The sequence below is a fragment of the Trachemys scripta genome, chromosome 1 (genome assembly GCF_013100865.1).
Source record: "Trachemys scripta elegans isolate TJP31775 chromosome 1, CAS_Tse_1.0, whole genome shotgun sequence".
Lineage (NCBI taxonomy): Eukaryota > Metazoa > Chordata > Testudines > Emydidae > Trachemys > Trachemys scripta.
The window spans coordinates 6,534,292-6,560,074 of NC_048298.1; the positions used below are offsets into that span (position 1 = coordinate 6,534,292).

A 25,783-nucleotide genomic window follows, 5' to 3' on the forward strand; every position below is an offset into this window, starting at 1 on the left:
GAGCTAGCTGCGGTTTGGGGACACTTTAGGCCGCTCATGAGATAGTAAGCTTCCTAAAGTTGGGTTCTTCTAGAGGCTTCACTGTATTTTTATAATACACCTCTACCCAGATATAAGGCGGTCGTGGGGAGCCAAAAATCCCTACCGCGTTATAGGTGAAACGCCGTTATATTGGGGTAGCGGCGGCAGGGCTCCAGCAGTGATTTAAAGGGCCCGGGGCTCCCTGCAGCAGCCGGAGCCCCGGATGCTTTAAAGCACCGTCGAAGCCCTGCTGCTACTGCACTATATGCGAACCTGTGTTATATCCGGGACGCGTTATAGCGGGGTAGCGGTGTATTTATTAAGTTCAGGATATTGGATTTATCCCTTACATGCCATGATCTGTTGTTCTTTTTTTGTCTAATTTAGATTTTATGGGCCCTGGCTAAATTCTGATCAGTTACATTGGGGTAAATCCAGAGCAGTTCCACAAGCAAAGTTTAATCCACTCTGGTATAATAGATCATAGATCATGTCTTCTCACATTTGCAAAGTGCCATGCACATGACTGGTGTTATATAAACAGCAATAGGGCTTCACAGTGCAAGCTTATAAGAGCAGGTTATTTGTTCAGTAAATATAACAAAGTAAATATATATAGTCATATAAATTAATAATGAAAAAGGTTAACGTCTGAGTTTTGTTTAATATTGAGACTCCATTTCTCTTATATATGGCAAAAACAGATCTCAGCATAATCAGAAAATAGTTAAAACTTTAGCAAAATCAAATTAAAGATTTTTTCTGATCATTCCTTTGTAAGTTGTTTGTTTAAATATACCTGTATATTAAAAATAACTTCTCATTTCTAAAGATATAGCTTCTATAAAAGGTTGCCTTGGAATGAAGTAGTTTCTCTTCCTCACTTAAATCTAAGTATCACATTAAATCTCTCTTAGCAAAAACTAATTCAGCAGTCTTGTACTATAAGCAACATTATCATCAGAGGCTATATCTTTAGAAATGCGCAATTAAGTCAATGAAATAGAAAAAATATCCCTGGAAGATCTGATCACATGGATCTCGGGGAAAATTCTGTGACATTTCCAAGTGGGGAGCATCTGGGGAAATCATTTCTAGCTCTGGGAAAAGCAGAAAATACTTTTTAATAAAGTTATAAATAAATAACTTTTTTTAAAGAGAAGAGTGATTCAGAATTAATCAGAGATGGATTCAGAAAGATAATATTCTTTGATAGACTTTTCTTTGTGTGTGGGGGAAATTATATCAAAACCAGTATTCAAGTTAGACTGCAGAAATGGGCATGATCAAGGCAATGCCTCAGCCGATGTCAACCCTCAAGGGTTTGTCTTTTTCCGCCCTGATGGGATTGGAGGTAGGACGGGTTTGGTGTTGGAGCCTGGTCGGTTTGCAATCTGGGGCACACGAGGAGAACCAGACTTGGATTTGCTGGCTTTTTTTTCAAGCGTGTCACTAGAGAGTTCAGCGTCTGCAAGGATTAACAAACAAATTAGTAAGCAATTTCAAGGAAATAAAGATTGTTCTCACTGAACAACCCTATATAATCCCGCCATTGGTCTTCCTCTCTGGTACCCCACTCCCTCGCAAGCACCACAGCAAGCAGACATTCTTTCAAAACTTGCACCAACTGAGAAATCTGCGTGTGATTCAACTGGAACTTTCCCAGTGGAGAACGGATCTATACCGAGCCTGTGACCCTTAATTCAAATGATCTTGTAGGGGCCAAAGGAAAAGGAAGATGTAGTCTAGCTGGGGAACTCAGCCCAGAGAGGAGGATGGGGGCATGAGGCACCCGAACTACAACTCCCATGAAGCATCACAGCAAATTTTTTTGTGTTGTTTTTCAATAAAAAGTTGAAATTTTCCACAAAATTTATTTAGCTGAAAACTCAATTTTCTGTTGAAAAACAGTTAACAGGAAATTTTCAACCAGCCCTAGTGACTACCCCTAATTCATAGAAGTGGAAAGTCAACTACATGCCTACATTTATTACCGCCATTTGGTGTTCTTAAGACAGGTACTATTAGAAGCTGAGACAATGTAATTGCACCATAATCTGGATATACTTATACCCCGATACTCAGACCTCAGTGGTTCAGGAACCAAATTAGCGATCAACATTAGCCAAAGAGCCACAGTCATGTGAGTTCATTGTTTCATTTACTGCAGTACTATATATTCCTATTTAAACCCTATGAAAGGGGAAATATTTAGTTTGTTTATATATATATAAATTCTCAAAGCAAAATGGCTGACCAAGTATTATTTTATAAACTACAATTGGCTAATAAATAGTAAAAGCATCCTGATTGGTTAATAGCTTAGATTGGTTAATAATTAAATCACACAGTGTTTTAATATGTGCTGCAAAGAGCCGCGGATGCCACATTAAAGAGCCACTTGCGAGCCTCAGTCTGAGTATCGCTAACCTACACGATAATTACCCGGCCCTTATTACAAAGGCTGAGCAAAAAAAGTAGATTATTTTGGAAAACAATTCAGACCTTTCAAACTTTCCATTCCATTGCGGACTCCTCCAATGTCCCCACATTCTGCATTGGCCTCTTCGGAGTATCGAGCACTAGGAACTGGGCTCCGGGCAGACAAGTTTTCTGTAGAAAATGCGCCAGCCGAGGACATTATAGATAACCCACTGGTGGCACGTGATTCTCTGGAGCTGAGAGTGAGAATGGATTTATTCTTTCGTGGTAATAAAAACCATACACTGTGAGTTTGTTTAACATGACTTCAATGACACCAGTAATATTGTCAGTCTGGAGCCTGAAATAAAACATCACACTCAGCAGTTATACAGCACTTTTTCCACACATGACAACACTTCTTTGGAGGTAGTAAACAAAACTGTCAGCACCCACTTTAATTTTTAATGTATTTAACCAATCACAGACAGGGAAAGAAAAACAGAGGTTCATGCTACAGTGTGAATCAGCTGGAGAGATGGGATTCGAACTCGAAGAGTTCCTGTTTGCCAATTCTATGTTCAGCATAATAAACAGTGTCTCTTAGTGAGTGATTTTGGGATAAAATTAAGAATTTACAAAAATTACAAAGATCTATTTATTGAATAGACGATCTGGGAGGCTCATAAGGAAATTTTAACATTGTCTAGACGACACATCCAGGCAGAATCAAAGGATGGTTTTGTGGGAAAGGCCCTAAACTGGGATTTAGAAGATCTGGTTTCAGTTTCCAGCTCTGGCACAGACTCCCAAGGTGATCTTGGGCCAGTCTCTTTCTGCCTCAATTCCCCTTCTGTAAAATGAAATGAATAATACCTCCTTTGTTCCACACTTTCTCGGTCTTGTCTATGTAGAGTGTACACTCCTCAGGGAAAGGACCATCTCTGACCAGGCATATGTACAGTGCCTAGCACAATGGGCGCTGGAAAAAGCAAGCACCTCTGTAATACTACTAATAAATAACCTGGCTGTTGGGTAGCCTATACAGAAGCAGTTGGTGATCTCACTTCACCCATCAGTGGGCAGGTCTCCGTGGCACAAAGCCACCTCTACATTTGGCTCTACTGTGGGAAATCAACATAGAGGCCAAGGCCTGAATGGGCAGCTGGCCCGCAGGTCAACATGGACACAGATTAGCATGACAATGCTAGAGCCTGGGTTGTCGCTTGTTCTGGGACTACATAGATTTCAGTCTCCAAGGGTGTGAATCCAGCATCTATAACAAACACTGAATTTGTTTAAGGAAAAAAATGCCTTGATGCACATTTACTGCAAAGAAGTACCAGTAAATACCCATTTTAAACAAGAAATCACACAGAAACTTTTAAGAGACTGTAATAGACATTTAATAAAGTCCATCTTTACACAACAGCTGTTCTGGCCTATTGTGTGAAAGAAAACATTGATTCGTAGATTCTAACCTTGGGACCATTCTGGTTATCTAATCTGACCTCCTGCACAAGCCAGGCCAGAGCATTTAGCCCAATGATTCCTGCGTGGAGAGCAATTACCTGTGATACACTGTGATTAGAATGTCTTTGGGGGAGAAGGGAGAATGGTTTAAGGAGCAGACAGGGTTATGAACTGGCAGAGCCTTTGAAATAAAAAAATAGGAAATTCAAAATATGAGGGGGAACGAATCAAAAGAATGAGATACAATAGTGGCATAAAGCCCAGAAAAAAACACCAGGAAATGATCTTCACTGAAGGCCTGATCCTGGCCCATGGACAGCAATGGGGATTCTATCATTGACCTCAATCTGAGCAGGATTAGATCCTGAGAAGTCCTGAACATTCACATCTCTCGCTGACGTCAATGTGACCTGGGGGTGCCCTGCTAAAGCAATGTGCTTAACCCTAACAGTGATCTCCCCATAATACCCACCAGGCGTCATTACAGGATGGCAAAGCAATTCCTGGGAGTTGTAAATCCAGGCTAAGATTAAACAGCAGCTTTGGGTTTTTCAAAAACATCAGTGCCAATGCAAATACTAGTTTCTGAAGGGTCAGCTCCCTGCTCTGCTATTCTAGAACACAGCCCTGCATCTGTCTCCTAACAGAAACTAAAAATAAATCGCATTCAGGTTGGAATTTAACCCCCCCGTCGATCTCTATATAGTATACATGAACATGTCATGTCTGACCGCAATGGGATACAATCCAATGCAATAACAGGCAATTCTGAGTTGTCTTTCAGTGTCCCTGAATAGCGACGGATTACGATGTGGCATTTGTGACACAAGGTATATAACTAACGACAAGAAAAACGCTTGATGTCTTTCTGTTAACTCATCCCTCACACCTGGTGAGTTGTAATAAATCATATCAGGGGTTCTGCTAGGGTGACCAGATAGCAGTGTGAAAAATCAGAATGGAGTGGGGGGTAAGAGGTGACTATATAAGAAAAAGCCCTAAATATTGGGACTGTCCCTATCAAAACGGACATCTGGTCACCCTAGGCTCTACTGATAAGTCTGATACAGGCTGTGCACAAAGGGTCCTGATCCTTGATTGGGCCTCTAGGCATAAATGTAATAAAAATAAACAATCATATACTACAGGACTCCTGAAAAGTTCCTCAGCATGAAAAACAAATACCAGTGAATTGGGTGGGGTAAGCAGGGGTTATATGGCCCCTGCCATCACAGAATCTGAGTGCTTGTCAACTCATTGACTTTCAGTGGGAATTGGGCACCTAACTGCCATTTGTGCCTTTGAAATATCTCCCCCAGGCATTATCCCAGCCAAGCATTCTGTAAATCAGTTCTGATCATCTAGCGCATCTTCAACCCCTCACTATAAGGGCACTGGGAATATAATTAGTGTATACAGTTAGGTAGGGATGGCCAGCCTTCTCTTCAGAATTTACTTTTCTCCTCTTTTCCTTCCACCAAGACAAATTCCCCACCCCGTGACTGTTAAAGTGAAAAGAACAGAAAACAAGCATACTCAAAATAGGACAAGGAAGTGGAATAATGAGATCATAGTGCATATAACCGATATATATATAAAAGAAATACATTGAGGATTAAAGCACTGGACTGTAAGGGGGTCTCATATGTACACTCACTGTACTGTATGTATCTGTACCGGACTGCAAAACAAATTCTCAGCTCTAAGATACATAATTCCATGTTAACACATGACATTGCAGCAGATCAGTGTTTTCCATTGCATGATGTATGGTGGTGATGGGACCCTTAACATTAATTAATTAATATTTTCTGGGTCAGACCCTCAGCTGGTGTAAATCAACCTAGCTCCATCGAAGTCAATGGAGCTGCACTGATCTACACCAGCTGAGTATCTGGCACCACGTCTGCACTGGCTAAGGGACCAGTAACAACCAAAGTTGTTTAGGCCCCTGTGTGAAGATACGTGGAGAACCCACACAGCACATTTATGAGGGGAGAGATTAGTAACCGGCAGAGGCTATCAGAAGTCTAGGAAGCGTGGATCATGGGGCCTTCTTCTGTGGGACCATGGAGGGTTTGGCCCTGACGTTCACCTGATAAGGCAGAGAGGAGAACACAGAAGGAAAAGAAGGCCAGAGGTGTGCTGAAAGAATGCAGGTCCCTGTGCAGCCACCCACTAGACATGTGCTCTGGGATGGCCCTTGGAACAGAACCATGGGATTCCTGTTTTCTATTCACAGACCAGCTACAGTACGGAGCATCACCGCACTAAGTGTCAGTGGCCTGCAGGCCTCCTGCTTTTAGGGATAACAGTTGGTTCGGTTTCCATAACAGCTCAAACTAGGGCAGTAACTGACGAATGTGATGAATTACGCATAGAATTTGGGATGCTCCCCAATGAGTTCTCCAACTCATTAGTTGGCCCTAATCCCAGAGGTGAGGAGACAGTGCTTTGTTTGCTACGCCCACAGGCCAGTAATTCACATTTGCACCATACGCTTACCGCACGCGACTTTTCATTCTACTGCTTCTGCCATCCCAAATGTTGGAAGCATGGAATTGAAAATAAAAGAATATTAATTCACCTCAATACGCAAACCAAAAAAACCCACCACAGGTCTTAGCATTAAGTTTTTGAAGTGATGTTTTACAAAAGCACTAGAGGGAGTCTATACAAGAGCATTGCCATCCTGCCTATGAACAACTCTCATCCAAGCCTTCATTATTTTTCCTTGCAAGAGGATCTGACAACATGACTGTATATTTTGCTGTAGGCCTGATGCACGCACAGAAAATGAATCCGATTAGCAGTTTGCTTTCTCTCTCCTCACAGTTGTTTTCCCACTGTGTTATTAAGAGCGTTAAATGAAAACACTGCTAAAGTCAAAACACCAAACTGTGCTAGAGTGGAAAGACACATTTATTCCCATATGTGAAGGGCTTTAACGCTTTTACAACTCATCATAGCTTCACACTCACTGGGTTATGGGTCTTGCCTCTTTACTGGTGTGGGCAGATGATGCATAATCCCTTGGCAACCTATTATGCACTGTCTCTCTCTCATGCATCCACTCTGTTCCCTGCCGCACACTCCAATATGGTACAAGTACACAGTACAATCTAATCCACAGAGACCTACCATTTCAACATTTTTACAGCGTGTTAATTAACTTCTGTAATTACAGTGGCCGGCTGGACAGCATATAGTGGAAATGTGTGAGCTCTTTAAGATTTAAACAGAACAGTCAGTGTATTTCACCAGCAAGTTTATCCACAAAAAAGCAAGAACTCTGCAGCCTAAAGGACAAGGGATAAAGTGAACTGCAAAGGGATTGTGGATGTTTTGCATCTCTCACGGTCAGACCAAGATACTGTCGACGTACACAAGTTTTCAAGCACTAATTAACACTACCTTTTTAGAAAGGTAAAAAAGACATACAGAAAAAAAAAAGATCCCTTTCAAATACCCCTGGAAAGGGACTATGGTCTGTGTGGAACGATAATGGGACTGGCAATCAGGAACCAATAAATTCTAATCCTGGCTTTACCACTGACTCACTGGACAAACGAAGGCAAATTAATTCACCATGCTGTGCCTCAGTTTCCCCTTCTCTAAAAATGAAGATTAGACTTCCCTATCTCTGTCTCCTACCTGGAGTAGAAGACCGAGGCCTATCTCCCCGACCTCACAGCAGCAAAGGATCACTCAGAGGTTTCCCAGCCAGGACAAGAAGAACTGGGAGTTCAGTGCTCGAGGTTCAAGCTGCCCCCTGCCCTCAAGCTCTTTGCCATCTTTGACTGAGAGGGTCCAGGCATAAGAAGGGGTTATAACAAAGGCACAGGGACACAGGGTGGGAGGGTTGGGTAGAGTGAGCTGGAGGGATTGCTGATGCTGAAACAATCCACACGATCAGAATTTGAGGAAACAGGGATATCACCACCAGCCCCGCCCAGCCCAATGGTATTCCAGTCACCACCAGTATCTCCTTATGTAGAGGACAGAAAAACATTGTGGTCTCCTGGATACCACTGTGCAGTAACTGTTGGTAAATTATGACTTTAAATAGCGATCATTCTAGTTTTGTTTCTCTACGTGGAGTCCCAGTTTCTTCCATTCTTCTCCCCATCCTTTACCATTTTTTCCTTCCCTTCTCCAACATGCCCCTTTAAAAACAAAGCTCGTGAAATCTTCAGTCTGCAGCTAGGTCATCCACATGAGTTACGGCACTTATGCACTATCATCCCCAGGTTCTGTTTTACATTGTAGCAACATGGTGTTTAGCAAGGCGATTGATGTAACAGAGGAGACACCTGCATTAGTTGGGGAAATGGTTTTAAGTCTTGTGCGATACAGCATTATCCCTCAACCTGTCCAACAATAATCTGTTCATTCAACAGCTAAACTCACCTGGTGTCTGGGCTAGCAGGGGGCAGGCTCCGGTCTTGGGTGACATTACTTCCACTTGGGAGCATAGAGGTATATGATGGTGGCTCCAGTAATCTGTGTGGGCTGATCGCTGCGGGGGTACTTGCAAGATGCCTGAAATGACATCAAAAGAAAGTTAAGCAGGCGGTGCATACATTCATGTACGATAATACACTACTTTCAACACACTGATCTAGTGTCCTTCATCAGAGTATCTCAGAGTGCTTTATAAAGCTGGGTTAGTATTATGCCAATTTTACAGATGGGGAAAGTGAGCCACAGAAGTTAAAGCCAAAACTTCCCATAGCTCCTAGATTTTAATGGGAATTCTGACAGCACCTTTAAAATTCAGGCCACTAATGTAGATCTCTAAATGGATATAGGTGCCTAACTTTAGGTGCCCGTGTTTGAAAATTTTGGCCTAAGTGACTTGCCCAAGGTTACGTATCAAGGCACCAACTGCAGCAGTAAGAGAAAGCGGGAGTCCAGACTCCCAGTCCCCATCTCTGCTTAGTAGGCCACATTGTAATAAAACTTGTGTGGTACAACAATAAACACAAACTCCTGGAACTACAATCAGTATTGCATCTATGCGCTCCTGATTCCAAAGTGGTAAGCTAAGCAAATTTATTTTAATGAAAAAAAAAATGGTTTTGATCTATTAAAAGATGCTATGCCTGTTAAGGGTGAGCTTTTCAAAAGCACTCAAGTGATTTAGGAGCACAGGTCCCATTTGAAAGTCTCGCCTATAGCATTATTTTTCTCATCATCTTGTGTCTATTATTAACAAGGCCTGGAGTTCCTTCTTCATGTCTTCTACAACAGTCACTCACGGTAACATCTAACGAAACGTAACCCATGCTAACTGCAGTATTGCCTCCATTTTATATATAGACATTAGTCACAGTGCCAAAGAGCACTGCTGAATTTCCAATGTAAGAGAAGTCCTTCTCAAAATGTTTTATTTAAAATTAAGTTACAGCTCTTAAAAGATGTCCTTTGTCTATCCTATGTACAGGTGCAGCAGCCATCTTGCTGATACACTCCAACTCAGCACTGAAGGAACCTCTTCTAAGGGTGACCAGCCAATTTAAGTGCCATGTCCCCTCATTATTTAGCTCTTCTGCTAAGATTGCCAATAATGTTGTCAATTGCAGAAGTGGTTTGTAGATCCTTGTCCCATAGGAATCACAGATGCTAGAATCACAAAAGATCTTTTAGGTTGTCTAAACCAACCTTTCTCAATGCAGGACTGTTCGCTATTGTACGTTTTCTAGTGCTTTGTCCTGTTTATTTTTTTAAAATGTCTCAGTGATGGGATTGTCACCAGTTTCCTTGGGGAATCATTCCATAGCCTAACACATCTCACTGCAAACAGGATTTTTCTGCCATTGGTCTTTCATTTGCCCTTTCTTAGTTTCATCCTATTAATCCTACTTATAAATAAATCTCCCTTAAAATGAGACCACAAGTATCTATTGCATAGGCCACCAAACGGTTGCCAGCAGGTAACGGCTTTTGGTCATTATTGGCCTGAACCAATTACATAGAGAAAAAAGGTCCTTTATCCCATTGCCGGCCCTCAGAGCCATTGATGGCTCTCAAAAGCCTTCTAAATCAATGTCATGGCATTTAAAAGAAACAGAAAACAACCCTCCTCCCACACACATATCCTAACAAATATCTCCACTCAACATGCAATGCTGAAACACGCAGCTCAACAGCAGAGGTTAGGAGAGCTCAGACAGAAATCTGAGACGAGGATACATCATGCACCACTTCCGATGGAAGGTCACAGTCTAAGGACTTGTCCGCCACAGGAAAATGGACTCTGCTCCCTGAAATGAAGGCTTTGATTCAGAATCAGTGACCCATTCTCAAAGGCTAAATCCCTACTGATAGATACACTTAAAACAACCAGCCAGACAATTGAAAGAAACGTGTTTTAAAAGGCTTCACAGGGATTTCCCCCACCCTGCCAAATCCCTTATTTTTCACACTGACAATTGAGTTTGTGACTGTCATTAAGGTTTTGTCATCAGTTTCATTAGAAACATTCATATTCAGGGAGTTTATAATTTCTGTTGCTCTCGGCTGCTGCAGTTGAATAAGAAAGAAAAACATGTCAGCTAAGTTAAATTACACACTCTGAAGCATATGCAGTGTTGATGTAGCCATGTTGGTACCAGGATATTAGAGAGACTAGGTGGGTGTGGTACTATTTTTTTATTGGAACAACTTCTGTTAGGGAGAGAGAGGAACTTTCGCGCTTCCACAGAACTTCTGAGTATATTTCAGTACTTCTGAGTACATTTCCCAGACCTGAAGAAGGGCTCTGTGTAAAGCTCGAAAGCTTATCTCTCTCTGAACAGCACAAGCAGGTCCAATAAAAGAAATTACCTCATCCACTTTGACACTCTGAAGAGGACATCCATGAACCTAGGGCCACAGTTACTGCCTCTTTCTTTCTGCCCCCAAAATGGGCACAGAATAATGTGGCAAAGCAACATTATGTTGTACCTGTATCCTGTACCCATACATATACAAATACAAATATATACTATTTGTATACTTATATACAAATGCTACAGGAATAAAGGGAAACAAGAAGACTTTTTATCAATACATTAGAAGCAAGAGGAAGACCAAAGACAGGGTAGGCCCACTGCTTAGTGAAAAGGGAGAAACAGTAACAGGAAACTTGGAAATGGCAGAGATGCTTAATGACTTCTTTGTTTCGGTCCTCACCGAGAAGTCTGAAGGAATGCCTAACATAGTGAATGCTAATGGGAAGGGGGTAAGTTTAGCAGATAAAATAAAAAAAGAACAAGTTAAAAATCACTTAGAAAAGTTAGATGCCTTCAAGTCACCAGGGCCTGATGAAATGCATCCTAGAATACTCAAGGAGCTAATAGAGGAGGTATCTGAGCCTCTAGCTATTATCTTTGGAAAATCATGGGAGACGGGAGAGATTCCAGAAGACTGGAAAAGGGCAAATATAGTGCCCATCTATAAAAAGGGAAATAACAACAACCCAGGAAACTACAGACCAGTTAGTTTAACTTCTGTGCCAGGGAAGATAATGGAGCAAGTAATTAAGGAAATCATCTGCAAACACTTGGAAGGTGGTAAGGTGATAGGGAACAGCCAGCATGGATTTGTGAAGAACAAATCGTGTCAAACCAATCTGATAGCTTTCTTTGATAGGATAACGAGCCTTGTGGATAAGGGTGAAGCTGTGGATGTGGTATACCTAGACTTTAGTAAGGCATTTGATACAGTCTCGCATGACATTCTTATCGATAAACTAGGCAAATACAATTTAGATGGGGCTACTATAAGGTGGGTGCATAACTGGCTGGATAACCGTACTCAGAGAGTTGTTATTAATGGTTCCCAATCCTGCTGGAAAGGCATAACGAGTGGGGTACCGCAGGGGTCTGTTTTGGGACCGGCGCTGTTCAATATCTTCATCAATGACTTAGATATTGGCATAGAAAGTACGCTTATTAAGTTTGCGGATGATACCAAACTGGGAGGGATTGCAACTGCTTTGGAGGACAGGGTCATAATTCAAAATGATCTGGACAAATTGGAGAAATGGGCTGAGGTAAACAGGATGAAGTTTAACAAAGACAAATGCAAAGTGCTCCACTTAGGAAGGAAAAATCAGTTTCACACATACAGAATGGGAAGAGACTGTCTAGGAAGGAGTATGGCAGAAAGGGATCTAGGGGTTATAGTGGACCACAAGCTAAATATGAGTCAACAGTGTGATGCTGTTGCAAAAAAAGCAAACATGATTCTGGGATGTATTAACAGGTGTGTTGTGAGCAAGACACGAGAAGTCATTCTTCTGCTCTACTCTGCTCTGGTTAGGCCTCAGCTGGAGTATTGTGTCCAGTTCTGGGCACCGCATTTTAAAAAAGATGTGGAGAAATTGGAGCGGGTCCAGAGAAGAGCAACAAGAATGATTAAAGGTCTTGAGAACATGACCTATGAAGGAAGGCTGAAAGAATTGGGTTTGTTTAGTTTGGAAAAGAGAAGACTGAGAGGGGACATGATAGCAGTTTTCAGGTATGTAAAAGGGTGTCATAAGGAGGAGGGAGAAAACTTGTTCACCTTAGCCTCTAAGGATGAACCAGAAGCAATGGGTTTAAACACTGGAATAAATTGCCTAGGGAGGTTGTGGAATCTCCATCTCTGGAGATATTTAAGAGTAGGTTAGATAAATGTCTATCAGGGATGGTCTAGACAGTATTTGGTCCTGCCATGCGGGCAGGGGACTGGACTCGATGACCTTTCGAGGTCCCTTCCAGTCCTAGAATCTATGAATCTATGAATAAACCTGTGGTACTCCTTGCCAGAGGATGTTGTGAATGCCAAGACTGTAACAGGGTTCAAAAAAGAACTAGATAAATTCATGGAGGATAGGTCCATCAATGGCTATTAGCCAGGATGGGCAGGGATGGTGTCCTAACCTCTGTTTGTCACAAGCTGGGAATGAGCGACAGAGGATGGATCACTTGATGATTACCTGTTCTGTTCATTCCCTCTGGGGCACCTGGCATTGGTCACTGTCGGAAGACCGGATACTGGGCTAGATGGACCTTTGGTCTGACCCAGTATGGCCATTCTTATGTTCTTATGATCAGACAGGAAAGCCACCAAATCTCTCACACAACCACCTGCGTGGAATACTCGTGCCCTGACCATGAGCTATCCATACAGAAGAGAGTGTATCAGGCGTGTCATGTTAAAATGCATGGAACATACCTCCTTAGCACTAAGCCCCATCCTGGAAGGCAGCAGTGCAGAGACTGCAAAGTGTGTGAATTCTCTGAGTTGGGGTGGAGCCAGGACCGTGACACTGTCAATTACACTTTGCAGTTCTCTTCTTGGCCATGCCTTCTCTTCTTTACTCATATGTTTACGTGACAGAATCCAGGCCCTCGGGGGGCATTCAGGGGAAATCAACAAGTTATTCAATGGCTAAGGGCCTGATTTCAGTAAGACCTCACCCCAGCCTCTTATTTTGTATCTTTAATAGCAAGGGCACAATTGACACGAGCTAGATATTATTATTATATGTCAAACTACCCGGTTGTGCCCACATACTGTATCAGGTAGTTAAACATCAAAATAACCTCAATTGCAACTGCACATAGCTACAGGCAAAAAATAAGGAAGTCCGATTTTAAATTATCTCAATTTAAAAATATAAATTTATGTAGTTATTCCTTTGGCTGTTGCAATAAATAAAACAGAACTGATTCTTCCTTTAAACCACTTTTAAAACCAATATAACTTCTTTGATTTAAACTGAGCTACTTTTGTTTTACATTGGTCAAGGACATGTCCCAAAATCTTAAAACATCCAATTCAGTAGTTTATAGCCTTGTATAAAATGCTAGGCAGTGAACACTGGTATTTCTATATGGCAAATCTTCTGTATATTTACCAATTAGACAATTGTGCTTTTTTAAAAACAGGTATTTTATTATAGCTATAAATGTATTTTGTTCCAAAGTATTTACAACGCCCTCAATGGAACAAAGTTTCTTTCCATACTAAGTTCATCCATTGTGGCAAACAGTGGTTTTCCACTTTCCATTTCCAACGGCGCTTGGAGTTAATATAGCTTTTTTGAGTCTCTTTCTTTCTTTGTCTATTAGCATCTTCAGTTATGTCAGCACAACTCTAGGATCAGCATTCTCTCAGTCAGTTCAACTGCACTGCCAGTAAAAGAGAGAGCTTTCGTCTAAGTCCTATGTAAACAGTAATTCTCTTTTGCTTGACAACAGAGTACTGTAAGACGCTCACTCCCATGGTCACTGAACTTTGAGATTAAGAAGCATTTTCCCTGAATGGGTATATTGTATTGTAAATGAAAGCAGACAACGTACAAGAACAAAGCTGACACGAGAAAAATGATGGCTGTCAAGAGAATTTTTTATAATCAAATTTCAGAGAGATGTGATTTGTACTTGACTTGTGTAGCCAAGTAGAAACAGACGAAATGTCCAAATAAAATACACATTGGGAAAAAATAATCTTAAGTCACAGACAGATACTCCACAGAAAGGAGAAACCTAGGAATGACCAGGAAGTCAGACCTGGGTTTGTCATACAGAATGACTGCAAAAGGCCAATGCAATTTTGAGCTGCATATGCAGTGGCACAGAGGTATCATGTCCCAGAGACAGAAGGTAATTGTGTCATCTTTGCTACCCCTTGTTGCAGCTGCACCTGGATCAATTCTGGCACCTAATTACCGGATGTTAACAGATTGTAGGAAATTAAGAGCAGAACACCAACGTTTACCAGGGGGCTAGGGGAACCGACTTATGAGGAAAGATGTAACTATATGTAGTTTGGCTAATTGCTGACTAATAGAGAGTGGAGACATGGTAACAGTCTAATTTTCTGAACTGCATAAAAAATGAAGAGGAATTATGTTGAGTAGTACAAGGGGTATAACTAGGAGTAATGGGATGAAACTGAGATAGCGATAATTTAGGGTAGATACTACAATAATCTTTCTGAGAGGGAGATGTATTACACTATGAAAGAGCCTTCTAAGGTGAAAGGCCAATCTCAAGGTGCATTTAAAACCAGACTGGATATTGCACTAGTAAACATACTACAGGGAATAATCATACACTAGCCATTGGTATGGACTAAATGACCTGTAGGTCTCTTTTCTATCTAATAGCTATGATTTCAGAGTTCATTGTCCAACTCTCAGAGTCTCAACTGTTCATATTTATGGTATTTCCTGACTTCGCTCCTTGCATCACCATATGGAACGGAGTGTTGTCTACTCCTGCATGCAATTTGTTTTCACTGAGCACAGATGTCCCTGGAAATACCAACTGAGGGTGATAGGAGTTTCTTTCACCTATGTGACAGCTCTGCCAAAACAAAGTCTTATTTTCACTCCAAACACAGAATCCAAAGTATGAGCAAGGCACGGTGAAATAAAGGCAGCAAAGAGCAGTGGACTAAGAGTATGTCTATGCTAGAAATGTAAGTTGACCTAATATACACCGGTGATGGGCATCCACCGACCTCAGAGGGACAGAGTGGGGAGCTAAGAGGCCAGTCTCTCAACTGGGTACCCTGTCCCATAGACTCCCAGAGGGCTGCCCCCTCCTCCCAGCCGGGAGCCAGGGGAAGTTGCCCGGGGCTTCTCGCCGCTCAGGAGTGGGGTCCAGCTGCCCCAGCTTCTCTGCCCCCACCAACTGCTCCCTGCTGAGAGTTAGGCAGCCTTGTCATTGTGTGTGTTATAAATTCACAGTCCCAGATATACTGCAGGTTGGCCTCACACTGTTAGTTTAAGACCATTGCAACTCTCAAGTCAGAGGGCGCATCTCCATGTAAAGGGCTTAACTGTAGGGTTCGACTTAAACCCTTTAAGGAGGAGAGTCAGCCATGGGACTTGTGATCTTTGAGAGTTTCTGATCATTCATCTTGTAGACACAATGGGGAAGAAGTTCAAGATGGACATTTTTCATTTGGCTGAAAAGGACGTGACTCATACAAATGCCCGCATTACCTTTGAAACAGTTGGGCATATGCACTAGGAGTCTTCCCCAACAGCGCCTGACGTGCTGCACATTGCCGCCTCTGCAGAGATGCTTCTTCCTGAGCAAGAAATATGATCAACTTATTACAATAACTTACAAGTACATACAGGCCTTCAAAAAAAGGGTAACAAATGGCCATGACATTCCTGTCTCTGGCTAAGGCCATGTCTACACTAGAGACCTTACAGTGGCCCAGCTGTACCAATGCAGCTGTGCCGCTATAAGATCTCTTGTGTAGCCACTCTATGCCAATGGGAGAGAGCTCTCCCATCGACGTAGTTAAACCACTTCCAATGAGCGGCGGTAAGTATGTCGGCAGGAGAAACTCTCCTGCCGGCATAGTGCTGTGCACACTACCACTTATACCAGTGTAACTCATGTTACTCAGCAGGGTGTTTTTTCACACCTCTGAGCAACACCAGTTTTGCTGACAAAAATGGTAGTGTAGACATGGCCTAAGACTCTTGAGTGTATAGGTATATCTATACTGGGAAATTACATTGTGTTATAACATGTTAACTAACAGGGTGTTAAATATCAGTCAGCACTCAGTGTAGACAGGACTTTTGTCTTTAAAGTCACACCTGGTTTTAAACATGGTGGTCCTGGTTTACAATGAAGCCCTGATTCTTCACTACATCTGAGCTATGCTAGGATGTAGCAGAAAGGGATGACTGCAGGGAGCTGGTTGATTCGCAGCCCCAGTATAAATTAAAGCAAAAATAATCCTACTTTAATTGATGCTGCTCGCATAAGGTTTCTTTCACCAGCAAAGGATGCAGTATAGTAGAATTTGGCTCCAACACACTCCTGACATGCTGCTTTCCTTGTCTGCTCACTCTAAGGGTAGAGGGGGTGGTTGGTGGCTACACCACTTCTGCCAACTCTACACCAGCTGAGATTCCCCCTACACCGAGGGAATTCTCTGTTGGAAATCTACGGTCACTCTCAGGCTACTGTGAACACCTAGCATAAGGTAGTCTTAGCAGACTGGAGAATCCAGCCCTGTGGTGTTAGTTAACATGTGCTGCAGCAGCACAATATAATTTCCCACTGCAGACAAACCCAGTGTGGGTAAGGCAAGAGAAAGCTCAAAAAACAACAACAGTCATCTTGTGGTGACATTATCACATACTGGTTTGGCATCACGATGGGACAATAAGACCCCACACCACAGTTTATCTGGTGGCACTCTGTGACTCCCATCCCAGGAATGGCTCTCCAGATGGCAAAGGATGAACAAGAAAGAGAGTTCAATTGTCTTGTTGTACCTATTCACCCACAGATTGTTGTGAATTCCTTCCCTTTTGCTACTCCAGCAAGATCCAGGCCTACACAGATTTCAGACAGATGTTTCACAAAGCATGTACTTTGTAAAGAAGCAATTCTTTCTGATTTTTGTATGGATTGCAGGGCCTGGTTCTGTACTGCCTTGCAACTTGTGTAGTTATTTCTACTTGTGCAACATTGGTATAATGTGTTTTGCACCCAGCAGTTGCAAAGGCCGTGGAAAATGATGGTTCTTTTCCTGGTCAGCAAGCCTTTCCTCTTACCCTGCTCCTGGATTGCCAGTGCTAGTCATTTTATGCTCTCTCTCACTTTGCCATTCTACACATAGGAAGCATGGAATGCGGTTGTAGCAGTCATGCCACGTGCTTTCGTTGCCAAAAGTAAAGGAATCATTTCCACTTCCAAATGGAACAATTTAGACCGGATTTTACTTTAAAATCACAACAGGCATATTTACAGTCTTTACTATTGAAAATTATCAGAGCTGCACTCGTGTTTCACCTTGGAGCACGTACTGATTGACACTTCAGTCGATCCTACAGTGCCTCATCATACACATGAACAAATATATTGGGCACTTAGAAGGCCTAGTTAATAGCTTGGCAGATATTACCAGCGAGGAACATGGAAACTAATAAAGAAAACCTTCTAGCCACTGAAGAACTTAAACCCGGGCTAAATTATAGCCACCTTCATCATAAAACACTTATCTCCCTGGCTTGACAAAATGTAAAACGTTAACATAAGATGCAATACAGAGAGAGAGACATAAATCACCGTGATACAGATGATGGCAGAAGGCTGCTGAAGTGAGAGAAACACAGCCTTCTCCTTCAGCTTAAGCTAATATATATTCTGATGAAATAAACATTAAATGAAATGACACTTATTTAACTCTACACGGCACGAGACGTGGGATTTTGCTTAAGATGTCTGAAAGATGGGAGGGCTCCTTGTCTGGGTAGCTCATTTTACAGTCATACCTTTCTCCCCACTAAAGAAAGCCTTTTTTTAAGCCTTGGATAGCAGTGGGTTTTTTTGTTTCTCTGCTCCATCCAGAATAAAAACTCTAGACATCAGAATCAGGTGTAGATTGCTATAAATACAGAGATAGTGGCAATAATTATCCAACAAGCCAGGCCTGCCCAAACCATCAGTCATCATTATGACTTCATAGCCCTGGAATGGAACATATTTTGAAGCTTCCGTTTTTTTTTTTCTTTCCTCTGCCATTGTCATTGAAAAGGAGCATTAGAAATATCTGTTTGACAGCACCAACTCCACCACTGCCTGCAAGGAGAGTGAATTAAAGTCTGCCTTTAGGGAACAACCTATAAAAAATGAAGCTTAGATTGCACAAGATTGTTTGAAATGTAAGCACACTGTTGAGTCTCTGGGTCAAAAAAGAAGAAAACGCAGCAGTGAAACATGTCTGAACTCAATCTCTGGTGGCAACCATGCCAAGCATGCAGCCACTCAGGTGAATGAGAGTTTTGACTTCAATGGGAACAGAATCGGGTTCAAAGCTCTTGATGTCCTGTTAGACAATTTCCTTGTATCTCACGGCAGCACGTCTATTATTTATCCTGAATTTGGATTGTTTCCATGCATTCTTGTAAAAATATATAGGAGCTGATCCTCATCTAACTTACACCACATAAACCAGGAGCAACTCCAACAGAATCAATGAAGTTGCTCTGGTGTAAAACTGGTTTGAAAAGATTAGGCCCACAGTTCCCTACCCCATCTCCTCCTCAGTTGATGATGCTCATGCCATTTTCTTTCAGCTGCCTTTGGTACATTTGATTCTGGGCATTCCACTACTGGGAAAATATTGACAAACTGGAAGGAGTTCAGAGAACAGCAGTAAAAATGATATGGGAGCTGGAGGGATTGAGCAAAGCATAAACATCCTACTCCTAGGTTAGCATTCTATAATGCTAAAATTAGAGCATTTTCCCCTTACCGCTGGTGTCTTTTGTGCAGCAAGTTTGGCTGAGATTCTAGCAGAGTAGTTTTTGGCTGAAGAGTCCGAAAATTCATTGAGGTCAGAAGGCTGGGCAATTCTAATGGTCCCTCCACTGGTTAAAGCTTTGTGATCTCCAAAAGACAGTGAGCTGAAATCTAGTAGGGAACAGGTATTGTTATTATTGCAACAAAACCCTTACTGTAAACTCTGTTTCCAAGAAGTTGAAATCCTGTTTGAGAAATTCCATGTCTGCAGTTTCAGAATAACTAGGTTCCTTTTGGCACTGTTCTGGGTTTGCAAATGGGAAGAATGAAAGTGAAAAAGATAGAACTGAGTATCGTCTTAAGAAATAGATCCCAGGGAAGGGAATAAAAATACTTAGCACTTTTTGTAATTTGTAAAGCACTTTACAAATATTAACTAATTCACCCTCAAAATACCAAGGGAAGTGTAGGGTCCCAAAAATACTCAAAACAGAAACCACTGATGGAGTACGGCATGTTGCTTTGCTTAATTTTATTTTCCTGAGGTGCTAGCTATTAAACATTGTTATCACTATTAAGGTGTTTAGAGGCTATGTTTGACCTACCTCACAGCCAGGGAATTTGAATCACGTGCCCTTCCTTCTGTCAGAATCATTTCATCTGAATTTTTGTGCACACAATTGAACTCTGGGTGCAAATGTAAGTACTTGCACCTCTACTGGATTTACAGGTAGTCAGAAATGCAACTAAATCAGATAGCTGGAGATGCAACTAACACACTTTTTTTCAAGCAAAATTCGAGAGTGCAAAACTACAGCCACAAATAAGGAGGCTGGGCTTCAGTTTGGCTAACGAATTACCCCTAAATATCAATTTAAAATATAAAGGAAACCCTTACGAATATTTATATTTATGGGAGTGTTTGGAAAACCCAATCAGGAGAAAGGTCCCATTGTAGTAGGTGCTGTACAAAAGCAGCTCTCTCAAAGTACCTAACAGGGCCGGCTCCAGGCACCAGCCGAGCAAGCTGGTGCTTGGGGCGGCAGATTGAACGAGGCGGCATTCCGCCCAATCTTAGGGCCAGCCGCACGGCCGCTTTTTTTTTTTAGTGTGTGTTCCGCTCCGGCTGCCCTGTAGGGGGCGGTGGCGCGGACGACGGGAGCACCCTGCAGCAAGCCCGACAGGGCAGCCAGTGTCCTTTCCTCCCAGCCAACGGGAGCAGTGCAGAACCCTCCCGGCAGGGGGCACGGCGGGAGGGGCCGCGTGGCAGCGCCCCCCTGAAGCCCTGGCCGCCCTTCTTCTCTCTCCCCCCCGCTCCCCCACAACTGCAGCGCAGGGAGTCCCCCTGCACCCTGGCTCCAGCCACGCCGCACGTTTTTTTTTTTGTTTTGCCGTTTTTTGCCGCCCCTGGGTTGTGGTGGGTTTTTTTTTTTTCTGCTTGGGGCGGCAATAAAGTCAGAGCCGGCCCTGGTACCTACCATCTAAAAAGAAGAGTAATCAATGAAGGGTGGAGGAGAGGGAGACAATCAAATACATACAATCTTACACACACATATGTCTATTTTATGTATGTTTGGTTTTGTAATTATGTAATAAATAAATGCCAACTTTCCCCAAATGTCCCTCAGCCTAGCCCGCTCAAGTTATTGATATGCAGATGCTGGAATTTCTAGTGATTAGACCAGGGGAGTTATGGCTCCTGAGTTCTATTCCAGGGGCGGCAAATGATTTACTGAGCCTGGTTTTCAGACATGCTGAGCATCTACCACTCAAACCAACTTCAATGGGAATTCTGAGTGCTCAGCACCACTGATAATCAGCTACAGCCCCAGTGTCCCATCTGTGAAATGTTGTGAAGTATGTATTACCATCCAGAGTGTTGTGAGGCTTACTTAATAGTTATAAAGCACTGAAATCTTGGATGAAAGCTGCTATGTACGCGCAAAGCAGTATCATCATGTTAGTACAGTAATTTCTTCTATAAAAAGCGTTTCAAAAGAAGAGCTTATCGATTTTCTCCCAGTGTCTTTACTCTGTACATGAACAAAAGATCGCAAACGGCAGCTCATTAAAAAAAGAATTAACAACCTATCATAATATCACAGAACCAATCTTCTCCCTTCTACTCTCTTACTAAAAATGTCCATAATAAAGTCAACCTTTAGGCAAATTCTTTAAAATCAATTATTTCACACAGTTCATAAGAAGAGACACTCTCTCCAGAACTAAGATAGTTAAATTTATTTAAACTCCTATAAATGAAGCTCGAAGTGAATTTAACGATGCATAGTCAATTTAAAAGTTACTTTATGGAGAGCAAAATTACCAAAACCCAGTACTATTTATGGAATTTCTGTGGCTAGCAACAAAGTACAAATTGACACAATTCCAAAATGTGAAAGAATATTAAGATTTTGTTAAAGGAATGTCAGGTGCTTTAGATAGAACATATTATAATTAGATAAAAATCTCTTCTGTCCATAATCCTTCCACTTTGCTCTCCCTCCTGTGCCAGAAAGGCCCTAGTGCAGCAGTTCTCAAACTGTGGGTTGGGACCCCATTTTAATAGGGTCACCAGGGCTGGCTTAGACTTGTTGGGGCCCAGAGCTGAAGGCCAACCCCCACCACCCGGGGCCTAAGCCCAAGCGCTTCAGCCGTCGGCGGCAGGGCTCAGATTATAGGCCCCCTGCCTGGGGCTGAAGCTATTAGGCTTTAGCTTTGCCCCCCACCCCACACGGGGTGGCAGTGGGGCTCGGGCAGGCTCAGGCTTCTGTTCCCCTTCCTGGGGTCATGTAGTAATTTTTGTTGTCAGAAGGGGATCAGGGTGCAATGAAGTTTGAGAACACCTGCCCTAGTGTTTTAGCAGAAAATAACTAAGAGCAAGATTGCAAGGACAAGATACAGCACACATGGTAACCTGCTTCTCCAAAATCCAGTCAGCCCCACAAGCCTTCCCTAACTTCAAACAAACACTGGCACTGCTAGAAGTGAAAATTAAAACAGTCCAGATTTAGATTAAATTTACTGGTTTCTTTAGAAAGCTACCTGTCATGGTAGTATCTATACGTTACAATCCATGTTGAGGCTTTTCATTCCCCACAGAGTAATCAACATTTATTAATTCTTTCAGGATATGAAACCACTTGACATGAAAAAGTGATAAATTTTACACTATTTTTCATTAACATTTTTGTGCCAGTCTTACGCACTCTTCAGATTCCCCTATCTGCAGCCTTGTGAGCCATGCAGGTCATGACTACTGGCTCTTCCCCTGTTTAGGAAAACAGTCGCTCTCCTTCGGCACGGGATCTAAAACAACCTATGAACTGTGGAAGCTCTTGGAGAAAAGAGCTATCATAAACAAGTTCTTGTCTTCCTTTATTACGCAAATCCCTGTCAAGGAACTCTCTGTCTCCCCTTCCTCGTTCCCACTGGGAGCTCTATTAGCTACAGAAGTGTATAGTCCAAATAGAGGAGACAGAACGGAATCTAGGGCCAGAATAAGGATGGATTTCTTTAATAACTTACTTGGCATTAGGGAAAAGCATATCTCACCATTAAGGGTCTTCACCACAGAGTTAGCCCAGGTGTCTCCCCTAAGTCTCCTCCTGTCCACATATCTGAATTTAGTGATGCTTTACACCTGAGCTACCTGGCCCAGCTGGGGGTATGGGTGAGAACCTGGGTTCCCCTTTCACTCAGGCTGGTACGCCACCCACTTTGCAGTGAGAATATGGGCTAAATCACTCGAGTGCTGATAGTCCTGCAGTGCCTTCCCACAATTCCCCCGTGTGTCCAAAACGATAGGCAAGTTCTCCCACAATTCACTGGGAAAGACTCCTAAAGAGGCTTAGTTTACTGCAGCACAAAGAATCATTGGATATGCCCCCAAAGCTCTAGTGACACACATACATGCGTGCAGCACCACTGAGGACAAAGTAACTCAAATGTGACTGTGAAGTGTGGCTGTACCCGGGCTAGGTTAACCCAGGTGTCAATCACCCAGGCTAACTCAGCAGTAAAGAATTACTATTAAAAGGAGACTGGGGTTATTGGCCAATGGCAAGAGTGATCCTGATTTGGAGAGACCTCCTTCATATCCCTGATCACCCTGAGGCGAGGAGGAATGTAAGTGTTCAGCCTCACAGCCCCATTTCTTTTTTCTCATTAGTAAGATAGGCACAAAGTTGTCAGCCAAGGAGACATGTTTTGTGTTGTGAATCTCTCTTAAAAACCTTCCCTGATGAGTGGATGTCTATCAGCTAGGGAGTAACCTGCCTCCACACAACATTAGGGTCACACAATGCGCTCTTCCCAACATTGTTCTCCCAAGTCAGCTGCCATATAAAGTAACTGTAAGTAACGGAAGGAGCAGGATCACAGACTTGGTTCCTAGGAGGAGGACAGTCAGGGAGGCACATTACTCAGTGGGAGGCCTGCAGAGTTTTCACAGGCCAGTAATCATGGAGGCCACTTCTCTCGCAGATAGGGCACTAATGTGTATAATTGACAAGTAATCAGTAACACTCTCCTAATAAAGCTGGTGTTAGTTCCTGACTGGCACAGTTGGAAAGTCATGTACAGTACCTGTGATTGCTTTGTCGTCCAACACCCAACTGCTGTCCAAATCTGAAGGCTGTACCATACCTAGGTATTCCTTTATGAGGAGACTCAGCTGTGTGTATGCCTCATCGTAATCATCTACAGGAAACAGATGCACATTTTAAGGAGGGAGGGAAAGAACTGATAAAAGAACAGCCAGGCACCAGCGCGAAATTATAACGTCACAGAAGTCAGAGATGAAAATGTCCTTTTAGTTCACCCAGCCTACCTCCCTACCAGTTTGGGCTTGTTCTCCACAATGCATTCCCTGGTAAATGTATTCTCAATCTAGCTGTAAATGTTCCTCAAGTGTTTCACCTCATCACTTGAGGAACATTTACAGCTAGATTGAGGAACTTCCCTTGGGAGAATAATCCATAGCCTACTACGGTGAAGAAGCTTTTCCTAAATTCAGTTACATTCTAAATTCCTATGTCAGCCTAAATGTTCTCCTCCGCAATTTGATTTTATTTATTGTCTTCTATTTCTTCTGTTTTAGACTAAAAACGTAAGGCTGCCTATCCCTGGCTTCAGGTGCCCTCAACAATAATTAAAAATATAATTGTAATAATTCACAAAGCCAGCAATTTCATCTAAACCCTAGACCAGAGGTGGGCAAACTACGGCCTGGGGGCCACATCCGGCCCGCGGGACCCTCCTGCCCAGCCCCTGAGCTCCTGGCCCGGGAGGCTCACCCCCGGTCCCTCCCCTGCTGTTCCCCCTCCCCCACAGCCTTAGCTCGCTCCGCCACTGAGAGCATTGCGCCAGTGGCGGAGCGAGCTAAGGCTGTGGGGGAGGGGGAACAGCAGGGGAGGGACCGGGGGTGAGCCTCCCGGGCCAGGAGCTCAGGGGCTGGGCAGGAGGGTCCCGCGGGCCGGATGTGGCCCCCAGGCCGTAGTTTGCCCACCTCTGGTCTAGGGTTTAGATGAAATTGCTGGCTTTGTGAATTATTACAATTATATTTTTAATTATTGTTGAGGGCACCTGAAGCCAGGGATAGGCAGCCTTACGTTTTTAGTCTAAAACAGAAGAAATAGAAGACAATAAATAAAATCAAATTGCGGAGGAGAACATTTAGGCTGACATAGGAATTTAGAATGTAACTGAATTTAGGAAAAGCTTCTTCACCGTAGTAGGCTATGGATTATTCTCCCAAGGGAAGTTCCTCAATCTAGCTGTAAATGTTCCTCAAGTGATGAGGTGAAACACTTGAGGAACATTTACAGCTAGATTGAGAATACATTTACCAGGGAATGCATTGTGGAGAACAAGCCCAAACTGGTAGGGAGGTAGGCTGGGTGAACTAAAAGGACATTTTCATCTCTGACTTCTGTGACGTTATAATTTCACGCTGGTGCCTGGCTGTTCTTTTATCAGACATCCTTTCCCTCCCTCCTTAAAATGTGCATCTGTTTCCTGTAGATGATTACGATGAGGCATACACACAGCTGAGTCTCCTCATAAAGGAATACCTAGGTATGGTACAGCCTTCAGATTTGGACAGCAGTTGGGTCTTGGACGACAAAGCAATCACAGGTACTGTACATGACTTTCCAACTGTGCCAGTCAGGAACTAACACCAGCTTTATTAGGAGAGTGTTACTGATTACTTGTCAATTATACACATTAGTGCCCTATCTGCGAGAGAAGTGGCCTCCATGATTACTGGCCTGTGAAAACTCCTGCCGTTACTTATCGTTACTTTATATGGCAGCTGACTTGGGAGAACAATGTTGGGAAGAGCGCATTGTGTGACCCTAATGTTGTGTGGAGGCAGGTTACTCCCTAGCTGATAAACATCCACTCATCAGGGAAGGTTTTTAAGGGAGATTCACAACACAAAACATGTCTCCTTGGCTGACAACTTTGTGCCTATCTGACTAATGAGAAAAAAGAAATGGGGCTGTGAGGCTGAACACTTACATTCCTCCTCGCCTCAGGGTGATCAGGGATATGAATGAGGTCTCTCCAAATCAGGATCACTCTTGCCATTGGCCAATAACCCC

The 25,783-nt window shown here is 42.8% G+C and overlaps 1 protein-coding gene across 1 annotated transcript in view; it reads right to left on the minus strand.

Annotated features, from left to right (window-relative positions):
* Nucleotides 1–1,013: 1,013 nt before the first annotated feature.
* Nucleotides 1,014–25,783, minus strand: part of LRGUK (leucine rich repeats and guanylate kinase domain containing) — a gene marked incomplete at its 5' end in the record, with an annotated part of 76,493 nt that continues 51,723 nt past the window's right edge. The window contains 6 exon segments of the mRNA XM_034764241.1: nt 1,014–1,489; nt 2,527–2,699; nt 8,326–8,457; nt 15,902–15,990; nt 19,189–19,346; nt 23,763–23,876. Coding sequence (XP_034620132.1) covers nt 1,338–1,489; nt 2,527–2,699; nt 8,326–8,457; nt 15,902–15,990; nt 19,189–19,346; nt 23,763–23,876 — 818 coding nt within the window.